Source organism: Podarcis gaigeae (genome assembly GCF_964106915.1).
Source record: "Podarcis gaigeae genome assembly, chromosome: 6".
Taxonomy (NCBI): Eukaryota; Metazoa; Chordata; class Lepidosauria; order Squamata; family Lacertidae; genus Podarcis; species Podarcis gaigeae.
In genome coordinates this window covers 98350815-98369547 of record NC_139682.1, presented here as the reverse complement: position 1 = coordinate 98369547, position 18733 = coordinate 98350815, and the positions used below count along the sequence as shown (strand labels likewise).

The 18733-nt window shown below is 45.7% G+C and overlaps 2 protein-coding genes across 4 annotated transcripts in view; one reads left to right on the top strand and one right to left on the bottom strand.

The window, feature by feature from the left end:
- Positions 1–10979, bottom strand: part of SUCO (SUN domain containing ossification factor) — a 43535-nt gene extending 32556 nt beyond the window's left edge. For both annotated transcript variants that reach the window (XM_083743760.1, XM_083743761.1), the window contains exons 1-6: positions 10695–10979; positions 8690–8798; positions 7213–7317; positions 4196–4341; positions 2692–2832; positions 400–544 (exon numbers count right to left, since the gene is read on the bottom strand). In XM_083743760.1, the coding sequence (XP_083599886.1) occupies positions 400–544; positions 2692–2832; positions 4196–4341; positions 7213–7317; positions 8690–8798; positions 10695–10762 (714 nt within the window). In that variant the 5' untranslated portion in view covers positions 10763–10979. The remainder of the gene's footprint in view (positions 1–399; positions 545–2691; positions 2833–4195; positions 4342–7212; positions 7318–8689; positions 8799–10694) is intronic.
- Positions 10980–13799: 2820 nt separating this feature from the next.
- PIGC (phosphatidylinositol glycan anchor biosynthesis class C) lies at positions 13800–17141 on the top strand. 2 transcript variants are annotated; one of them, XM_083743990.1, is made up of 2 exons: positions 13800–13888; positions 15358–17141. In XM_083743990.1, the coding sequence occupies exon 2, from the start codon at positions 15461–15463 to the stop codon at positions 16352–16354; it is 894 nt and encodes a 297-aa protein (XP_083600116.1). In that variant the 5' UTR covers positions 13800–13888; positions 15358–15460; the 3' UTR covers positions 16355–17141. The 2 variants fall into 2 exon arrangements, with proteins under 2 accessions (XP_083600116.1, XP_083600117.1); XM_083743991.1 differs by lacking the exon at positions 13800–13888 and adding an exon at positions 14635–14933.
- Positions 17142–18733: the final 1592 nt, after the last annotated feature.

Below are 18733 nucleotides of genomic sequence, written 5' to 3'. Positions count from 1 at the left end.
CAAACTGCTAGGCTGGCAGGAGCAGGGACCGAGCAACGGGAGCTCATTCTGTGGCAAGGATTCGAACCGCCAACCTTCTGATCGGCAAGCCCTAGGCTCTGTGGTTTAACCCACAGCGCCACCTGCGTCCCATAAAATCAATAGTAGTGCTTGGCATTTTCCACATTTGAAATATGAGCATCATCTGCTAGTAGTCGAAAGTAAGCTGTAACAGAAGCAGCACGTTAAGTACCTGCCCATTTAAAGTAAGCACTGAGAACCAATACTGTAGAAAGTATAAAGCTGAGAAATGTTAAACCACAAAGGGAGCAAAATGTTCTTTGATATTTAGTGTGAGAGATAAACATTTACTTGAACCATTTGTATCCCTACAGGGTGTTTGGGGTAATTATCACCTACCTCCCCTCTTATGTTACCCGAAGCATTCAGTGCAGATTTTGGAGTGGTCTTTTGCTCAGTTGCAGGAACTTTGGGTTCGAATTCTGATTTAGTTATCTTTCCCTTTCCATGTGAAGATATATTTTCTATATGTTGACCTACAAGGCTGAAAATACAGCAACATCAGAAACACCTAACTCAAAATATTTTTACATTTCAATACATAGAATATAGACAGCACAGAATTCTCACAGAGAACCAGTCAGTTGCTATTGAACTTGATAAAATAAGTGTTTTAGTGAAGAGCAGCAATATTCCAAGTATGGTCTCAACTGTGAAAAAAGTCTGTCCTCCAACACGGACAGGCAATGCAAGCCAGAGGAAACCTGCTTAGCCAAGGATCCTGGTAAAAACTTTTGCTTCTTTTTCAGCTTCTTCTGTAAAGTGACATGTGGTCAGAAGTATTTCAAGTACAGTAATACTGCCCCTCATTAACCTTATTGAAGGGGCAGAAAAAGAAAATAAAACCTGCAAGGTGAGGCAATAAAAAGCTGTTCTGAGTTACTGACTTTGATTATCTAGAAATACATTGTTAGTAGTGTTAGATTATTTACTTGAGCATATACTGGGGGGGGGGGGTCTTTAAGGACTAGGTTTGATTTTATTTTTTATCTATTACTATCTGTTAGTCACAGGGCCGGATTTACGTTTGATGAGGCCCTCAGCTACTGAAGGTAATGGGGCCCTTCATATGTCCAGCTGTCCTTTGTCAACAACAAATTGTTGCTTTTTTTTGTGTTGAATATATGCTATATGGTAATTTACGGACCTAATAGGTATCTAAAGCCATTTGCACATAACAAAATATGAATTTTATCAAAGTAATTGTTGAACTGAAATACAATTAAGAAGTATATAAATAATGAGATAATTACTATTACATCCAGGGTTTTTTTCCCCTTTAAATTTTTTGGGGGCCCCCAAGAGAGTGGGGCCCCCTACGGGCGCATTGGAAGATGGCCGACAATACCATCTCTCCGACCCACACTGGGTAATTAAGAGGCTGTTATGGGAGTAGGCAGCCTCCCTTGTTGCCCCAAGGAAATGGGGAACACTGCCCTTGCCTGCTGTGCCCATAAATCACCCCCTAAGAAGGGGGTGAGGACCCTAGGCAGAATGCCCCCGTGTGGGCCTCGGCTCTCCTGGACGCTGTCTCTGATCATGCACTAGTTGCAGCAATTTGGAATAATTAATTACAAAAGAAGCAAATGCACATATTTCAAGTGAAGAAGGGGAGTGAAGTCTGCTAATTTAAGTGACCTCTGTGAAAGACGACGACGGGCTGGAGAAACAGGAATATTTTACGATGAAGATACACCAAAGGTGGGGTATGTTGACAACGGTGCTGAATGGGGGGGGGGACCTTTTTTACTTTCCTTCTATGTGATTTACAAGAACCCCTCCTCATTAGAATCATCAGTTGAACTGACCCAAGCAGGATGATTAAGTTCTGTGTGGAGATAAAACTTTAACCAAAAGTATGCTTTATGGAGACCGAGAAGCAATAAGAGCTTTTGGGAATGGTGCAGCAATTAATTCGGAGTCACCATCTTGCCAAAGGATTTATAGCTGGGAGGAAGAACGGACTTGGTTTTCAGACTGCATTTCTGGTGAATCTCCTCAAAGGTTTTGAGAACAGAGGCAGATTGGTGAAGATTAATGACGCTAAGACTGTTTTGATGTATGGAAGTGATGTTATATGGAAAACATCTGGATATGACTACTGGATAAAAAAAAATAACATCCACGCAGGATTACAAACTGTTCTAACCAGCTTGCGGAGATTATCAGAGGTCACAAAGAGAAAGGAAAAATATATGAAAATAACAAGAGATGTGGAAAAACAATAAGAAAGGACTGGATAGTACTGTGAACATCATAAGGTCAGATTTGTAGACATTAAAACAGCAGCAAGAAGCAAGAAGTTGATTGGATCCCTTCGGAACTTGAAATATGGGTACCCCCAACAAAAACTTAAAATTCAGCTGTGTAATTTAGAATTTATGTAATTTGGTTTGATTTGATGTGATTGGTCGGTTAATAAAAAATTATTCAGAAAAAAAAGAGAGTGGGGCCCTAGGCTAGAGCTTGCTTAGCTTACACGTAAATCCGCCACTGGTTGGTCACCTTGCATCTCTTTGAATAGACATGAAAATTAAAAGAAGAAGAAGAAGAAGAAGAAGAAGAAGAAGAAGAAGAAGAAGAATGAAAATCAGTGGAACAGCCTATGGCAGCAGTTATTTTAATACTCACCCCTCTGGAGAAGTATCAAGAGACGAAGAGTCACCCTGAGGCTGGCCCTCAAGTGCCCCACCCAGGTCACAGTCAGGCTCTGACTGCTCTGCTTCAGCAGAGCTAGCTACAGGGATATCAGCACTGGAGTTTTCTATTGCACTGAAGGAAAAGAAAACAAACATGCTTTTTACTTCTATGAAATAACTAATATTTTTGCTGGAATTTCTAATACCATGACACATCAAAGCACCCTTGTATTAAAGCAGTTGCCTGGTAACCACAGGAGACAAAGATCTGCATATAGCCCAATATATGAAACGAGGCAGTGAGGGAATATCTTTTATACGTTTTTACATTTTTGCATATATTTGTACATACTGCCTTGAGTCCCAGTCTGCGAGAAAGGAGGGATAATAATATTAATAAATAATGCATCCAACCCTCAGTCTGTTGAGAGGGAGAGTACTCTTCTACTCAAATGACTTATTCTATTATTTCTTGCAGAAAGTGTGCAATTGTAGGGAATTTGTTTAGGGAAGCTTTTAATGTTTAATAGGTTATTGTATTTTAGTGTTCTGTTGGAAGCCGCCCAGAGTGGGTGGGGTATAAATAAATTATTATTATTATTAATTATTATTAATTATTATTAATTATTATTATTATTATTTCACTGGCATTATTAGAAATGTCAATAGTGAATCTTTAGCTATGGAGCAATACTACCCCTGTCAATATAATTCAACTTAAAACAAATGCAGTTTCCTAACTTTAATGTGGTATCAGTTGCTGCCATGAATGAATCAAGTCAGAGAGTCAACAGTTGATAACCTCATGTAGTTTTCTTAAAGTGCATATATATATAATACATAATGCAGTGTGTTGGCTACCTATGTCAGGCTTCGAGGAATAGGATCCCTCCCCTGGTGGCAGTAAATAAGCAGATCAAATGAAAGGAGCATTCTTACCATTTGTTTCTTTAATAATCACAGCGAGAGACAAAGGAATGCATATCTCTCTAGGAATGGCATTGCTCCCAGTAAAGGTTCACCCCCTCCGTACCCATTAATCTACATCACTCCTACGTCGGGTAATCTGAGCTTGTTGCCACTGTGCTTTCTGTTCTATCACTCTCAAAGCCCGCCTAGTCTTAGGCAAAGGGGGGTCAGGAATGCTTTCTAAAGACAGTGAATCTGCCAGCTGTCTCTCTCCTGGTATTTCCTCTTCTAGCTGTTCCTCACCCAGTATTTCCCAGCTTTCCCCCTCAGCACTATGCCCCTCTGCAAACCACTGTTCTAAATCAATGGGAAGGTTCGGGGGGGGGGGGGCTGCCACCATTTCTCAATCCAGTCCCTGACAATATCTTACAGGTTCACACTTCTTTCAGTTTCTGTTTAGAACAGATGAAAGGTTAATTTTTTAATAGATAAATTATAAACTGCTTGATCAGAAAGTATCTCCAGCAGGTGAAATGCCTCTTGATGTAATACTATGCAGAAATGGCCAAAAAAATGGAATAGCTTACTTGGGCTGAGAGACTGGTGAGATCTCCGAGGTAGATATGCTGAAAGTACTATCAGGGATATCAGCTACACTAAAAGAACCTTCATTGGAATCCACTGAAGACTGTGCCTCAACTTCAGGTGTCCTCAATTCCTCCATCTCCATGTTCTGTTCAAAAATGTCAATATACACTTTAGAATCAGTTCCAACATCTGCCCAATTTGCAGAATTTATTTTAACTACTCAAAGCACAAAAAAGAATAGTGAAGCCTACAAGGCTGCTATTTCACAGGGTAAGCCAACCACAAGCACGCTGGGACAAGTAAAAACTAACCTTTGAGCCTTAATACAATTCAGCATGATAGTCAAGTGGTTCATCTTACTAAAACTACATATATGAAACGCTGCTATCATGAGCTATTTGTTGGGACGGGGGCAGCACTCAACTGTATTAGCCTAGCTAATACTTAAGGTTCCTTGTGGAAAATTCAAGTGCTTCTTATTCTCATAGTGCCAGTAGACTTGGCAGCGCAGTCCACAAGGAAACTATTGTGCAAAGGAAATGAGCATTCATAAAATCTTTACATCCCATCTAGAAATCTGCATTTTCCCTAACTAATTTTACACTTGGACTGCAAGCAGATTAAAGACATTTGAAGCCATCAATTTACATGTGACAGAAAAGCGACTTCTTCATATTGCCAGTAAGGGGTTTTTTTTTAATAGCATCAGTATCACTTGCCTGTGACCGTAGGTCTTTCAACTGTCATTTCTCACAGGTTCTGAAACCTGCATAGAGCAATGTTCAGAACCTTCTAGAGGTGGGTGAGAAAATGCTTTTTGGCAAGAGGATTACCCCCAGTCCTCCAGGAGGGGTGTGGCCCCTGCCTATTCACTCGGTTGCTAATAAGACTGCTGCAGCACGTAAGAAGAAAGCTAGAGAAAGAGAAAAGCAGCTCAGAGGATACAAGGACTGTGGGGAAGGAGGACCACTTAAGCTACAGGAGAGCAACCTACCTTTCTTCTCCACGTAAGGGAGAAGAGCAAGTTCTCCTACTGAGAGCCAGGGCAAGTGGCTTAGGGAACCAGAGAGCTCAGGCAGTCCAAAGGAGGCACCTGTTCACACCCAAACATCCTGTGCCCGGTGCTAAACAAAGGCAGCCCTGCAGCTCAGCAACCGTACTGCACTTAGTACTCTCAACAAGAATAAAAATCATGTTATAATTTATACCCCACCCATCTGGCTGGGTTCCCCAGTCACTCCTTGAGAAAACCCGCTATACAACAACTGCCCTAAACAGGATTAGCAGCCAAACCAGCTCTACCTAGTTCAATGGTGGAAAAGACCCACTGCACAAATGTTGCTGATGCTGACTTTCCCTTGAGGGCTCTCCCAGCAGAGAGGTGCCAGGGTTGGAGCTGAGCAGCCAGAGACCACAATGGCCAGTTGGTCAAAGGGCTTTGCTGGTATTTATTGTTTAATTCCTTTTTAAACCTCTGTGAGGGCACTCATTTGATATACCCATTTTATGAAGTAAATAACAGGGTGAAAACAGTATACAGTGGTACCTCAGGTTAAATACTTAATTCATTCCGGAGGTCCGTATTTAACCTGAAACACCACTTTAGCTAATGGGGGCCTCCTGCTGCTGCTGCACCGCCAGAGCCCGATTTCTGTTCTTATCCTGAAGCAAAGTTCTATTTCTGGGTTAGCGGAGTCTGTAACCTGAAGCGTATGTAACCTGAAGCGTATGTAACCTGTATGTAACCACTGTAGCTTCCACAGAGGTGCTGCCCGAAAGAAGATAAAAGGCTAAATAAATTCTTCAAACCCTTCAACCGATAGGAGCAAAACAACACAACCTTTAAACTGTATGATGATATCAGCCTCCTTCTCTTCTCCCACAGTGGCAGCTCCTTCACACCCGACACTCAGACAGGCTCTCTGAGGTGCAGATTTACTCCAGAATAAAAACCTTTCACACACACCCCATGGCTCCCTCTCTCCTTTGCTCCCTCTTGTAGAGAAGCACAAACACAGCTGAGCCACAGAGACACACACACCCCAGTCTCTTCAGCACCCCAACCCCACAACATTCCCTCCAGCCTCTCTCCCCTCATCCCTGGTGGTGGAAAGGACCCTCTGTGTTGATCTTCCCCTCCCCCCATGCAATGGGGGGAGGGAAGGGGAGAGGGGAGAGAGACTGGGAGGGAGGGAGAAGTCAAAAAATGTAAAGGACCCCTGGACGGTTAAGTCCAGTCAAAGGTGACTATGTAGCTGAGGTGCTCATCTCACTTTTTAGGCCAAAGGAGTCGGCATTTGACCACAGACAGCTTTTCCAGGTCATGTGGCCAGCATTACTAAACAGCTTCTGCCGCAACTGAACACTGTGATGAGTGCCAGAGTGCATGAAAACGCCGTTTACCTTCCTGCCACAGCGGGACTTATTTATCTACTTGCACTGGTATGCTTCCAAATTGCTAGGTTGGCAGGAGCTGGGACAGAGCAACAGGAGCTCACCCCATCATGTGGATTCAAGTCACCGACCTTCCGCTCAGCAAGCCCAAGGGGCTCAGTGGTTTAGACCACACATGTGAGGCACTTTTCCAATAGCTACCTAGGGGAAAGTTCCCCCCAAATCCCGTCCTCCCTCCCTCCCTCCCTCTATCTCACAGCAGCAGATGAAGGAGAGAAGGAAGTCCAGCTAAAGCAAACCAGGTAGGGCAGGCACAGCCACATGGAGGAGGGGAAGCATCTAGATTCATGCAGGGAGGCATTTAACTCCTGTGACTGCAGTGCCTACCAGCTGACCCACACAGCAAAGCAAGCAGCGGCAGATCACTCAGGCAGCAGGCAGGAAATTTTATCTCAAGTTTTATCAGACACAGCACAAGACTTCTGAAACTGCTTGCCAACGGACCATTCCCTATAGCGGAACATGTCTAGTGCCAGGGGAGTTTCAAGCGCTGCTATGACCGCTCCAAAGCTCAGAGGCATGGATCATGGCTGAAAGAATAGGCATATCCCCAAAGACTTGCCTCTTTTTGCTTTGTGCAGTCAACTAAACCTTCTTCAGGATGGGTGTTTATACTGGAGTCAATGTGTTCCAAAGACAATGTTCCAATGGATCCATGGGTCTCCTCCTAGTGGAAAGATACAGAAATATATTTAGATAGATGCAGCTGCCAAGCTTTGCTGGGAAACTTCGGCTCTGAGGAGGTACTTTTAATCCTAAAAGACATTTTTTAGTCTAATCTTTCACCATTTTGCATGCACCAAAATGTGATCTAGAGAGTGTCTTCAATTGTTTAAGACCTTACAATGATTGACATTTAGCAAACACAAAGAGACTTCTGGCATCTTAAAAAAACATTAAGGCCAAAGTTGATGCAGACTGATGCTATAGGCCAGGGGTCAGCAACCTTTTTCAGCAGGGGGGCGGTCCACTGTTCCTCAGACCTTGTGCGGGGGGTCGGACTATATTTTGGAATAAAATATGAACGAGTTCCTATGCCCCACAAATAACCCAGAGATGCATTTTAAATAAAAACACATATTCCACTCATGTAAAAACACCAGGCAGGCCCCACAAATAACCCAGAGATGCACATTCTACTCATGTGAAAATACGCTGATTCCCGGACCATCCGCAGGTCAGATTGAGAAGGCAATTGGGCCGGATCTGTCCCCCAGGCCTTAGTTTGCCTACCCATGCAATAGGCAGTGTTTCTCAAACTTGGGTCCCCAGATGTTGTTGGGAGTACAAATTCCATCAGGGAATTGTAGTCCAGCAACAGCTGGAGACCCGAGTTTGAGAAACACTGTCATAGGGTGACATCTAATGGAGTTAGCTGGCCTACAGGGTTATTCCTGCTGCATGAGGAGGACTTCTCTTCCTCTTCTACCCCATTCAGTTCCTACCAAATTCACTCTGGAGAGTCCAATCGCATGACATTGGATAGCGTACATAATATATGTAATTAAAATAGTTATTCTTCAAGGGGCCACAAGCCCTTTTGCAACAAAAACAATCAAGGCCACCCTTGTGTAAATCTTTAACAATGGCTGCATCCAAAGCAGCAGCTGCAGAAGAAGAATTCCCAACTACCCACTGTGGTGACATCAAATCCATTCTGAGAGATGCTCCAAAGGCCTAGCCTGGGGGATTGTCTGATTTTATCTTCTCAGATACACGTGGCAAAGATCCTGCTGTCACCACCAGAAGAGGCTTTTGGGAGGGCCATTTCACAGAAGCTGCTTTGGATGTAACTCAAGAGAGATGGCCAAGGAACCTTAAGACACAGATAATCTTGTTTTAGAAAATCATTAGGTTTCAATAATTTATGTTCTATGATGTATAGAAAAAGAAAGCCATTCTGAGTTGTTGTTTCAAATTTAAACATTTCCTCTCAATTTAAAGCAGCCTTTAAATAATCCTGCATGGACGACATTTTTCATGTCATATTCTGCATGCAAGTCCCCAATAAAGCTGTTCAGTTTCTTCCAGGCAGTTACCTTTTCCTGGATGTTCTTGTCCATGTTTGCCAAGGGACAGTTCTCATTTGGTAAATGCAAAGAGCCAGAGGAAGGACTCTCTTTACAAAAGACATGCCAGCTGGGTAATCTGTTAAAAGAACAAAACCACACTTACACAGACAGATACAGTTACATCATATCTGATGCCATGAGAGGGCGAGGCATGGATGATGAAATATGCCCTGACCCGCAAAAAAAAAAAAAGTTACCTACTCAACTCCTGTTTTGCCCCAAAAGGGCATTGGATGCACCCTCACAAATACAGCCTGAAAAGTGAGGGGTCAGAGTATGAGCATTCCTGGAGAATGGCCTGCATGCGAGGATGAGACAAGCAAATGTTGTACTAATCTTCAAAATGGTGAAAGAGGAAGACCCAAAAAACTTAAATATTGGATAGTCTAACTCTGAGATAAGGGAATAAACTAGAACATATTATAAATGAGTCAATCTGCAAATATCTTTATAATATAGTGATTTGTAGGAGTTAGCATGGATTTGTGAAAAATAAATCCTGCCAGACTCCAAGCTTAAATAATTGCTGCCAGAATAAATGCTTAAATCAAGTTGGAAGGGACCCCGAGGGTCATCTAGTCCAACCCCCTGCAATGCAGGAATCTCAACTAAAGCATCTATGACACATGGCTACCCAACCTCTGCTTAAAAACCTCCAATGAAAGTTTTCACTTCCCAAGGGAGACTGTTCCACTGTCGAAGAAGCTCTTACTGTCAGAAAGTTCTTCCTAATATTTAGTCACAAGCTCCTTTATTGTAACTTGAATCCATGGGTATTAAGTCTCACCCTCCAGGCGAAAACATTCCTCTTCAACAAGGCCCTTTTAAATGTTTGGGGGGGAGGGGATTTTTGGTTTATGGGCTTTTTGTTGTTCTTTTTATTATGTATTTTGTGTTTTTATCTTGTATTTTTATGTTGTGAACTGCCCTGAGATCCATGGATGAAGGGTGGTATACAAATGTAATTAATTAATCAGTTATTCATAAATAATGAAAGGATTAAGCCCCCAAATATCTGCTGAATAAGCTGCTTATGTGAGCAAATTATCTGGAAGCAAAGGGGGATTCAGATTGGCGCAAGTCATAATGCATCATAAGAATACATACTTGTATCCAGCCTTGCCAATAAAATAAATATACACCAGCCTACAAACATACTGTTAGTGCATATGGTTGTATGTACCTAAGTGTCACAGAACAGCTTTTGTAGCATATCTGGCTTGCTACTCTCCTCCTGAAGATGGAGATCTGTGACTTCATGTTGAAGCTCCACTTATTTCCATCAGAAATTGCCAGTGTTGTGCTTTAGCTACATCTTTGCTCTGCTTTCAAAGCACTCTTACATGCCCGTGGGAGAAAACACATTGATAACAAAGAATAGCACGTTATTTTTCAACTGGTTTTGTAAATTTATCAAACACAAGGGCCATTTCCCCCTCTGACCTTTCTTGTTTAGAATGGTAGTTTAACTAGTTAAAATCTATCGCAGGAATGTAGTCCCTCGACAGAAAGCACAATCCTACATGCTATTTGTTCACTACATTTACAGGGTTATTATGCCAAACACAGATTAACAGCCAAAAAGAGAAAAAGCCCCCAAGATGTACCGCAGGGAAGCCTACCAGGCTGAAGAACTGGGGAGCAGAATCTCAAGGGAGTGCAGTGACACAACGTCACTGCTATGGAGCCTAAGAATCCCAGTCTGTCCTTGCCTGACCCACCTGGCTGAGCTCGCCAAGCCCGCTCAGGGGGCTCTTCTGCTCCCCCCGCCAGGAAGCCGGGGCAACAGCCAGAACTCTTTCCCTGACTCCACTCCTGCTCTCCAGGAGCGAACCACGACGGGAAGCCCTGGAGCGGAAGCGGAGCAGGATGAGTCCCGCCCTCTCGCTTTACTCCGCTGCCCGCCTCCCGGACCACTGCCAAGGCGGAGGAGCCGAGGGGCTGCCCCTGGGATCCTGCCTCGGAGACTCACCCGGCCAGGCAGCCCAGGAGGAAGCAGGAGGAAGCCAGGAGCAGCAGCCGGCGGGGAGGCTCCTTCATGGTCTCCGCCGTCTGCCTCGTGGGGCCCGCGGGCGGCGGCGCATCCTCCCGAGGGCCGGGGCGGAGAAGGGCAGCGGCGGGGGCGGGCGAGGGGTCCGGCAGCCGCGTCCGCCGCCCGCGCTGGATCCGCGACGCGCTGAGCTGGAATGTGACGCGTCACCGCGAGGGGAGCGGGGGGAGGCAGAGCCGCGCCTGCGCACCAGGCCGCTTCCCCTCCGTTTCGAAAGGCAACGGCCCAGAGAGGCCGCCGCCAGCCAATCGACAGCGCCCTTTTCTCCATGGCGGCCGCTGATTGGGCAGATTTCCCTTTCCCCTCTCCGCCCGCGGACGGGCCGCGCGCTCCCCCGCCCTAAAGCCATGGCGGGGGGGGGGGGGATAGGCGTCCGGCGGGAACGCCGGAGCGCTCGCGGTTCGCTCTGAAACTGCCTCGGATGTTGCAGGCGGGGTGGGGATGGGGGTGTAGTAGCCAAGGCGCTGCTTTTCTTAAGAGAACTTACGCGCCGTGAGCACGAACCGACAAGAGCCTTAAATCGCTTTCGTCGATCAGGCATTCTCTTCGGCAGCTTGCAGCAAAGGCCGCGCGGGGGCGGGGGCTTTTTATAGTCTTCGAGGCCCCCGGCGGCGATGTGACGCAGAGCCTCAAGATCAGGGTTATAGAGGCGCACTGAGCGCCCAATTTGCGGGTTCCTCTTGCACTAGGACGCGGGTGGCGCTGTGGGTTAAACCACAGAGCCTAGGACTTGCCGGTCAGAAGGTCAGCGGTTCGAATCCCCACGACGGGGTGATCTCCCATTGCTCGGTCCCTGCTCCTGCCAAACTAGCACAGTTCGAAAGCACGTCAAAGTGCAAGTAGATAAATAGGTACCACTCCAGCGGGAAGGTAAACGGCATTTTCTGGTTCACCAGAAGCGGCTTAGTCATGCTGGCCACATGACCCGGAAGCTGAACGCCGGCTCCCTCGGCCAATAAAGCGAGATGAGCGCCGCAACTCCAGAGTTGGCCACGACTAGATCTAATGGTCAGGGGTCCCCTTTACCTTTACCTTGCACAATGCTTGGGACTGGGCTCCAGCCTTTACCTGCGGTTGTGACATTGCAAGGGCTGCCCTAGGCTGGTCCTTGGCCAGCACACCTGAGCTCACCGCGTCGGGGTGATGGACAGCACTGCTCTATACCTTTTCACAGAAATGCAGGCAAAGGCCATACTCACTCACTCATTCATTCATTCTATTTCATAAAATCTATACACCGTTTGATTGCAAAAAAATCCACAACCCAACCACATGTAACAACCACATAATCATGAAGGAGACCCTCCTTTTTAATCATTTTAAAAATCAATTGTAACAACTTGGAACTAAAGCATTTTTAGTTGCATAATCGTTTTACCATTTTTTTAAAAAGTAGGCTAAAAAGATCAACCCAATATTAAGGTGCCAAATGGACAGGCAGTCCATTTTTTAAAAAAGTAAATGTTAACATTTTTATACACACTATAAGATTGCTAGTTTCCTTCCTCATGGGTCCCAAGTGCCCTCAAAGCCCTCAGCAGGTCTTTCATGTTCAGAGTCACAGATCTTTAAAAAACAAAACAAAATAAAAGAGTTCCTTCTAAGGCTACTTAGAAGGAAGATTTCACCAATGTTTCATTCTTTCTCTAAAAAGAGGGTTGCATTATGAAAAAAGATTGAAGAACTGTAGATGGGGGAAACAGGAGAACAAATTTGATCATGATGTCACATAACAAGAAGTGAACAAAATGCAGTTATTGCATAAACACTTAGTACATAAACACCCTCACTGTTTTGATGTTTTTGTTATTTGTACTTTCAAAACCTGATCCCATGGTTCTATGAAAATTAACCAAAAATGGCTTCCATTAATTAATTACATTTGTATACAACCCTTCATCCATGGATCTCAGGGCAGTTCACAACATAAAAATACAAGATAAAAACACAAAATACATAATAAAAAGAACAACAAAAAGCCCATAAACCAATAATCCCCTCCCCCCACAAACATTTAAAAGGGCCTTGTTGATGAGGAATGTTTTCGCCTGGAGGGTGAGACTTAATACCCATGGATTCAAGTTACAGTAAAGGAGTTTGTGACTAAATATTAGGAAGAACTTGCCACTGCATGGCAAGACTTTGGAGCCTGCCCTTTGGGCACATGGGCCTTCTCAGCTTTGAGGCAAGGGAGCTTGTTTTGTTACCTACAAGCCAGCCTGTTTTGATTCCGATTTGCTATATGAAACATTTTTATGGCCCTGGGAGAGAAATCTGGAAAGGCATCAGAAGCTATTGCAAGATGGGAGGCGGAGCAACCTAAAGTCCCAAATGTCCTGTAGGGCCTCCAGCTAGGAATCTCTAGTTTTGAAATCAGAGACCACTCTTGCCACGCTGTCCCCAGCTACACCTGCAAAATGAAACAAACATCATGTGAGGTGCAGGTAGTGGACCTTATCCAGCAAGAACAGGAGTTACCTAAGCGTCATTCAAGACCAGTTTGCTGAGTGGGCTTCATTTACTATCACCAAAATGACCTTTGCACGTATACTTGTGCTGCTGACGCTGCAATCTTACGTATGCTTACTAGAACGTGAACCACACTGAACTTTGGGAGAGCTTAATTATGAGTAAATATATTTAGTACAAGCCTGATTATATCTGATGCTTCTGTCTGTTGAGAAAATCGGGTTCAGTGACATCATATGGAACCTTTTTCATCAATTTGCCCACTCCCACTGCCTGTGTGTTCTGGGAGCCCTATTCCTCCCACAACCATTTTTAGGAGGCCCACTCATCACCCTCATCAGATACTTGGAAGGAAAAGCTGACACTTCTTAGCACTTTCCTGGACGGATGTGCACACCAAGAACACTCTGTGTTCCCCTGCTCTTCTCAGTGGATCTGAATGCATTGATCAGAACCATTTCTCCTACGGGGTTTCCTGTAATCTGAGGTTACTGAGGATAAGGGCTGGTTTGAATTTGATTTAACTTCCACTGAAAACATCAGCACTGACACACACAAAAAAGGTGCCCTGCTGGAGGGTGACAGCTTACAGGCACACAGGCCACCTGGTGACAACGATGCCAAAGTCCGTTTGCTCTAGCTAGCAGGTAAAGCTACTGAATCAGATGATGGCAGCATATTTGACCCATGACATAATACAATTGGTAGCCAACAGAGGCGTATTTCATAGGACAGAACCCTGCCCTATGTCCGGTGGTCATGCTTGACCCAGAAACCTATGCACAGGTGAAAGGACTTTTTTTCTCTGAGAATGCAATAATGCAAATGTGTCAAATTGAGTCAAAATGTCCATTTAGTACATGCACAAGGCTTAACCCCCCCCCCAATATTTTACCCCAAAATGCCAACCACTTGAAACTTGAGTTTGCAGATGTCTGAATTTATGGCAGGAATTCCTCCTAGGGTTAGGCAGGTACCATCTGTCTTTACACCTGAGCCAAGTGGGATGAATGGGCACTATCCCTGGGTCAATAAACCTATTTACAACAAATATAAACCCCGGGACACGCGGTCTGATCCTATATTTACTTCTATCACTGCATTCCAGGAGGCTCACTCCCTAGTGTGTGTTCAGTGAGTTTCCTTATGTCCCTCAAAATCGGGGGGGGGGGATTATTATTTTAAAGTTCCACAATATTTTAGCCATTCTTAGTTAAGAAACGGGTTTCCTGGATGTGAACCTAAACCAGCTAGTAAACGTACCAACTTCTCACCGGAGCCGACCAGATGCGTCGCTGGGAACCCCTTCCTTGAGCCCGGCCCAGCCCGGCTGTCCTGTGGGAGGGAGTTCCCCAGCTGCCGGGACCAGCGCCTCGCCTCTCCTTCCCGGGGGCGCCTGCGCGTCCCGATGTGCTGCTCGGCCCGGGAGGGGAGAGGAGCGAAGGGAGGCAGGGCGCCGCCACGGCCCTCCTTCTCGGCGTCCCTCCTCCCCGCCCCGGCCGCGCTCTCGCCGGCTTGGGCTGCCAGCTGCGTTGCGCGCCGATCCGGGAGCGGCGGCCCGTGGGAATCCCTGGGATCCTTGGCTTGGGAAACGGAGGGATCTCCAGCCCCGCAAGTCGGTTCCAGGCAGCTGGCGGAGGGACGCTGGCACTGGATCAAGAGGCGGAAGTGAACGGAAATGGCAGCATAAAGGTATTTTCATGCTGGGAGCTAAACACACACACACACGTAAGGCACCTCCTCCCCCTTTGGGTTTCCCCGGAACAACTTCCACGTGTGTGCCCAGCCAGGCCAGAGATCTTGGGGTGCTATATATGAAAGAACACATGGAGCCTAAATACCAAATCCTTGGCGTGTTTGCTCCCAAGTAAAGCCAACAGATTTTGTTGACTTCTGGTTACTGATGATCATGAAGGGCCGGAGGAAGGAGAAGCCAAGCAATGTGACTGCCCAGGAGGAGCCAAGATAGTGGGCCCTGTTTCCGAAACAGTCGGATGGTGGGGTCCCCAAGTGTTGTAGCACAGCTTCTCTCGTGGTTTCTCTCTGTGGCCATGGGAACTGACTGCTGTGCCTTTGACCTGCAGATCTTGGCTTGATGGACTTGTTTTCTTTCTAGGTGCCAGCCGTGACCTAGAAAACCAGGGACAAGTCTGGGCATGAGTTTCATCATCCATTGATGTTGTAAGGAAGAGCCGTGAGACAGGGACTTGGCCGGAATCATGCTGCCTGCTCAGCTGGGACCAAACACACGGCAGGGCTGGCAGAAAGTGTTGTATAAAAGGCAGCCCTTTCCTGATAACTATGTGGACCAGAGTTTCCTAGAGAAGCTACGCAAGAACATCCATGCCCGCAAGTACCAGTACCGGGCGGTGGTGTTTGAGTCCGGAGTGGTCATACAGCAGCTGTGCAGCGTCTGCGTCTTTGTCGTCATCTGGCGGTACATGGATGTGGGGCTGCTGGCTCCCCAGTGGTTATTTGGCGCTGGCTTGGTGACTTCCTTGATAGGTTACGTCCTTTTTGACGTATTGGACTCGGGAATGGGTAGAAACCAGAGCGGGCAGACGCGTTGGGCAGATCTGAAAAACACAGTGGTGTTTGTGGCCTTCACCTACGGCTTCTCCCCAGTGTTGAAAACACTGACTGAGTCCATCAGCACAGACACAATTTATGCCATGTCTTCTCTCATGCTCCTAGGACATCTGATCTTCTATGACTACGGCGCCAATGCTGCCATTGTGTCCAGCACTCTGTCCCTTAACATGGCCATCTTTGCCTCGGTCTGCTTGGCCTCACGGTTGCCTCGCTCCTTGCACGCCTTCGTCATGGTGACATTCGCTATCCAGATCTTTGCCCTGTGGCCCATGCTGCAAAAGAAGCTCAAAGCCCGGACTCCCCGCTGCTATGTTGTTGCCACTTTGCTCTTTGCTCTGTCTGCCTTGGTGGGCCTGCTGACCATCTCCAGCGTTGGCATGGTTCTCTTTGCCCTTCTTCTCGTCTCCATCTCCTGCCTGTGTCCTTACTGTCTCATCAAGCTGCAGCTCTTCAAAGACAACATCCACGGGCCTTGGGATGAAGCTGAAATCAAGGAAGACCTCTCTAAGTTCCTCATGTAAAGCAGGCGAGGCCCTAAGAAAGGCAGCTGCTGATGCCAAAACAAAAATAAAACTGCATCTCCGCTGAGATACTGGGGCCTTGTGAATAGGTGTGGGTCAATCTGAACTTCATTCTATCATTTATTACTGCAGATCATGGCAGAAGTATCAAAGGCTGACATAGCCTAAAAGGACAAGAGTGACCCTGCTACCAGTCTGATCCCAGCCTTGTGTCCTGAAAGGCATTCAGGTCTATTCTGACTTCCTCACACCTGCATAAATAAAGGCCAGCACATGCTGATTTCGTTACCAGGTACAGTCTGTTCATCCCCTGAATGGAGACCATCAAAATAATGTCAGGGTAATTTGAAGGCGGCAGAGACAAAAGGGAACCAGCTCAGTCACAGCCAGCTAGAAGGAGAGTCTTCCAAGCTCTAAATTTGCAAGATGGTGAGGTGATAAATGGGCATGAACTCTGGGGGAAATACCTTGGGAACTCTGGGAGTTGCTCACCTCAAAGCCTCCTCCCTTCGCCATGAAGGAAAAGGGTAGAAAGGAACCCTAAAACGTGTAGCCAGTGGCTCTCCTAGCTCCCACAAGGACCTTCAGTCAGCACCCAAGGAACCAACATGCACGTGCTTAAGGACAGATAGACTCTTCCTCCCCAACTCTCCATTTCATCTCTCTTTAGATCAAGGTGTGTATTGCAGGATTTGCTGCCTGCTTACATTGCAATTTTGCTGTCTGAAGCAGCATTTATATATAATGCATGTCTCTTCCATGTCATATGATAAACCAACTTTCTCTATTCCTTTGGTGTGAAAACTTAACATTTCTAAGAGAGCAAAGAAGTTTTGTCTCCTATCAAGCATAATTTTTTTGCCCAGATGTGGGAGGAAAATACCAAAAGTATCCGCTTCCTTTTGAAAAGAGATGTCTTTCTACTGAGTTTGTTTACCTGTGAGTAAATAAAATAGCAAGAAGTGTGCATGCATGCCATGAGACCAGTGTGATGTAGCCGCAAGCCCTTTCTTCTGAGTTGTGGTCTCCCTGGTCAGAGCTCAGACACAGCACCACAAAACCTACAGGAACTGCAAAGGCCTTCTGCTCTGTTGAGTTCCCGGCCAATCTGAACCATCCAAGGCACACCTGATTTACTCTAGAGACCCTGATGGAAGAAGCTCAGCATCTGAGGTCTGCCCCCACAGGAGTCCCATTAGTGCTTAGCAGCATCCCTCAAGGATTAGAATCCCCCCCAATCCTGTACACAGGACCCCCCCCCTTTTGCACTCATCTCATATTAAGGGAAACATAATCACCTAGAGTGAGAAAGTTAGATCCCATGGTATGCACTTTTAGATTCCTATGTAAAGCCCTCCTCAAGGCGTCCAAACTAAGGGATATGAATATATTTGGGTTCAAATTCTGTGGGGAGGACAGGGAAGAGCATACATGTCAGAGAACAGCCTGTGGTGTTATCGCCATGTTCCTTATTTCTCCTGCCACCCAATGTTCTATTTTAGATAATGTTTTTTCAAAAAGAAAGAAAGAAACATAACCACAATTGGAGGCAAAGTCACATTCCAATGTTATTTCTTGATTTAAATTCTCTTTCAAAAATGTATATAATGCCCATTGGGATCTGATAGTTTATCCATGGTTTTCACAGGAATTTTATGTCTAACCTTACGTGATAGGCTTGGGGACAGCTAGGGTCTGCTAGGCTCATCTGTTCAAAAAAGAATTTATAAAGAATATTCCTATTTTCTTAGCTGTGTTTCTTGTATAATTTCATTATTGGGTATGTTGCTCCAAGTGTCCAAGTGGAAGAATTTAATATAAATCTCGAACAACATTACCAGTTCCTGAAGGGTTTTAATCACTTCTTAATTGCTTTTTTTCCTTAAAAAGATTGCAAAGATTATGCTTTTTTTAAAAAAAGCCCAATAATGTTCCTGCAGAACAATTCACATTGGGGCTGCTCTGCAATCCACCATCCAAGAATTCGGATGGACCATGAACTAGATGAGGTTATTTTTAGGATTACTGTTAAGAACAGGTAGCTGTACAGTGGATATATGAGCAGCTCTGGAGGGTGGTAGTGTGTGTGTGTGTGTGTGTGTGTGTGTGTGTGTGTGTGTGTGTGAGAGAGAGAGAGAGAGAGAGAGAGAGAGAGAGAAGGTCCCACTTTTGTAGTAACTGTTCCTTCAACTTCCAATGCACTGAAGTAACAGCAGCAGGGGGAGCTCCAATATCCTTCAAAGTGACTGGCTGAATGAAATGGAAATAAAGCTGGAGTGGAATGTGCCTGTTTTGGCAACAGACAACCCCCTCCCCAATTCACGATCCTCAGGCGCCTCCGGCCATTTATCAGGGAGAAGAGAGAGCAGCTCTCTGCAC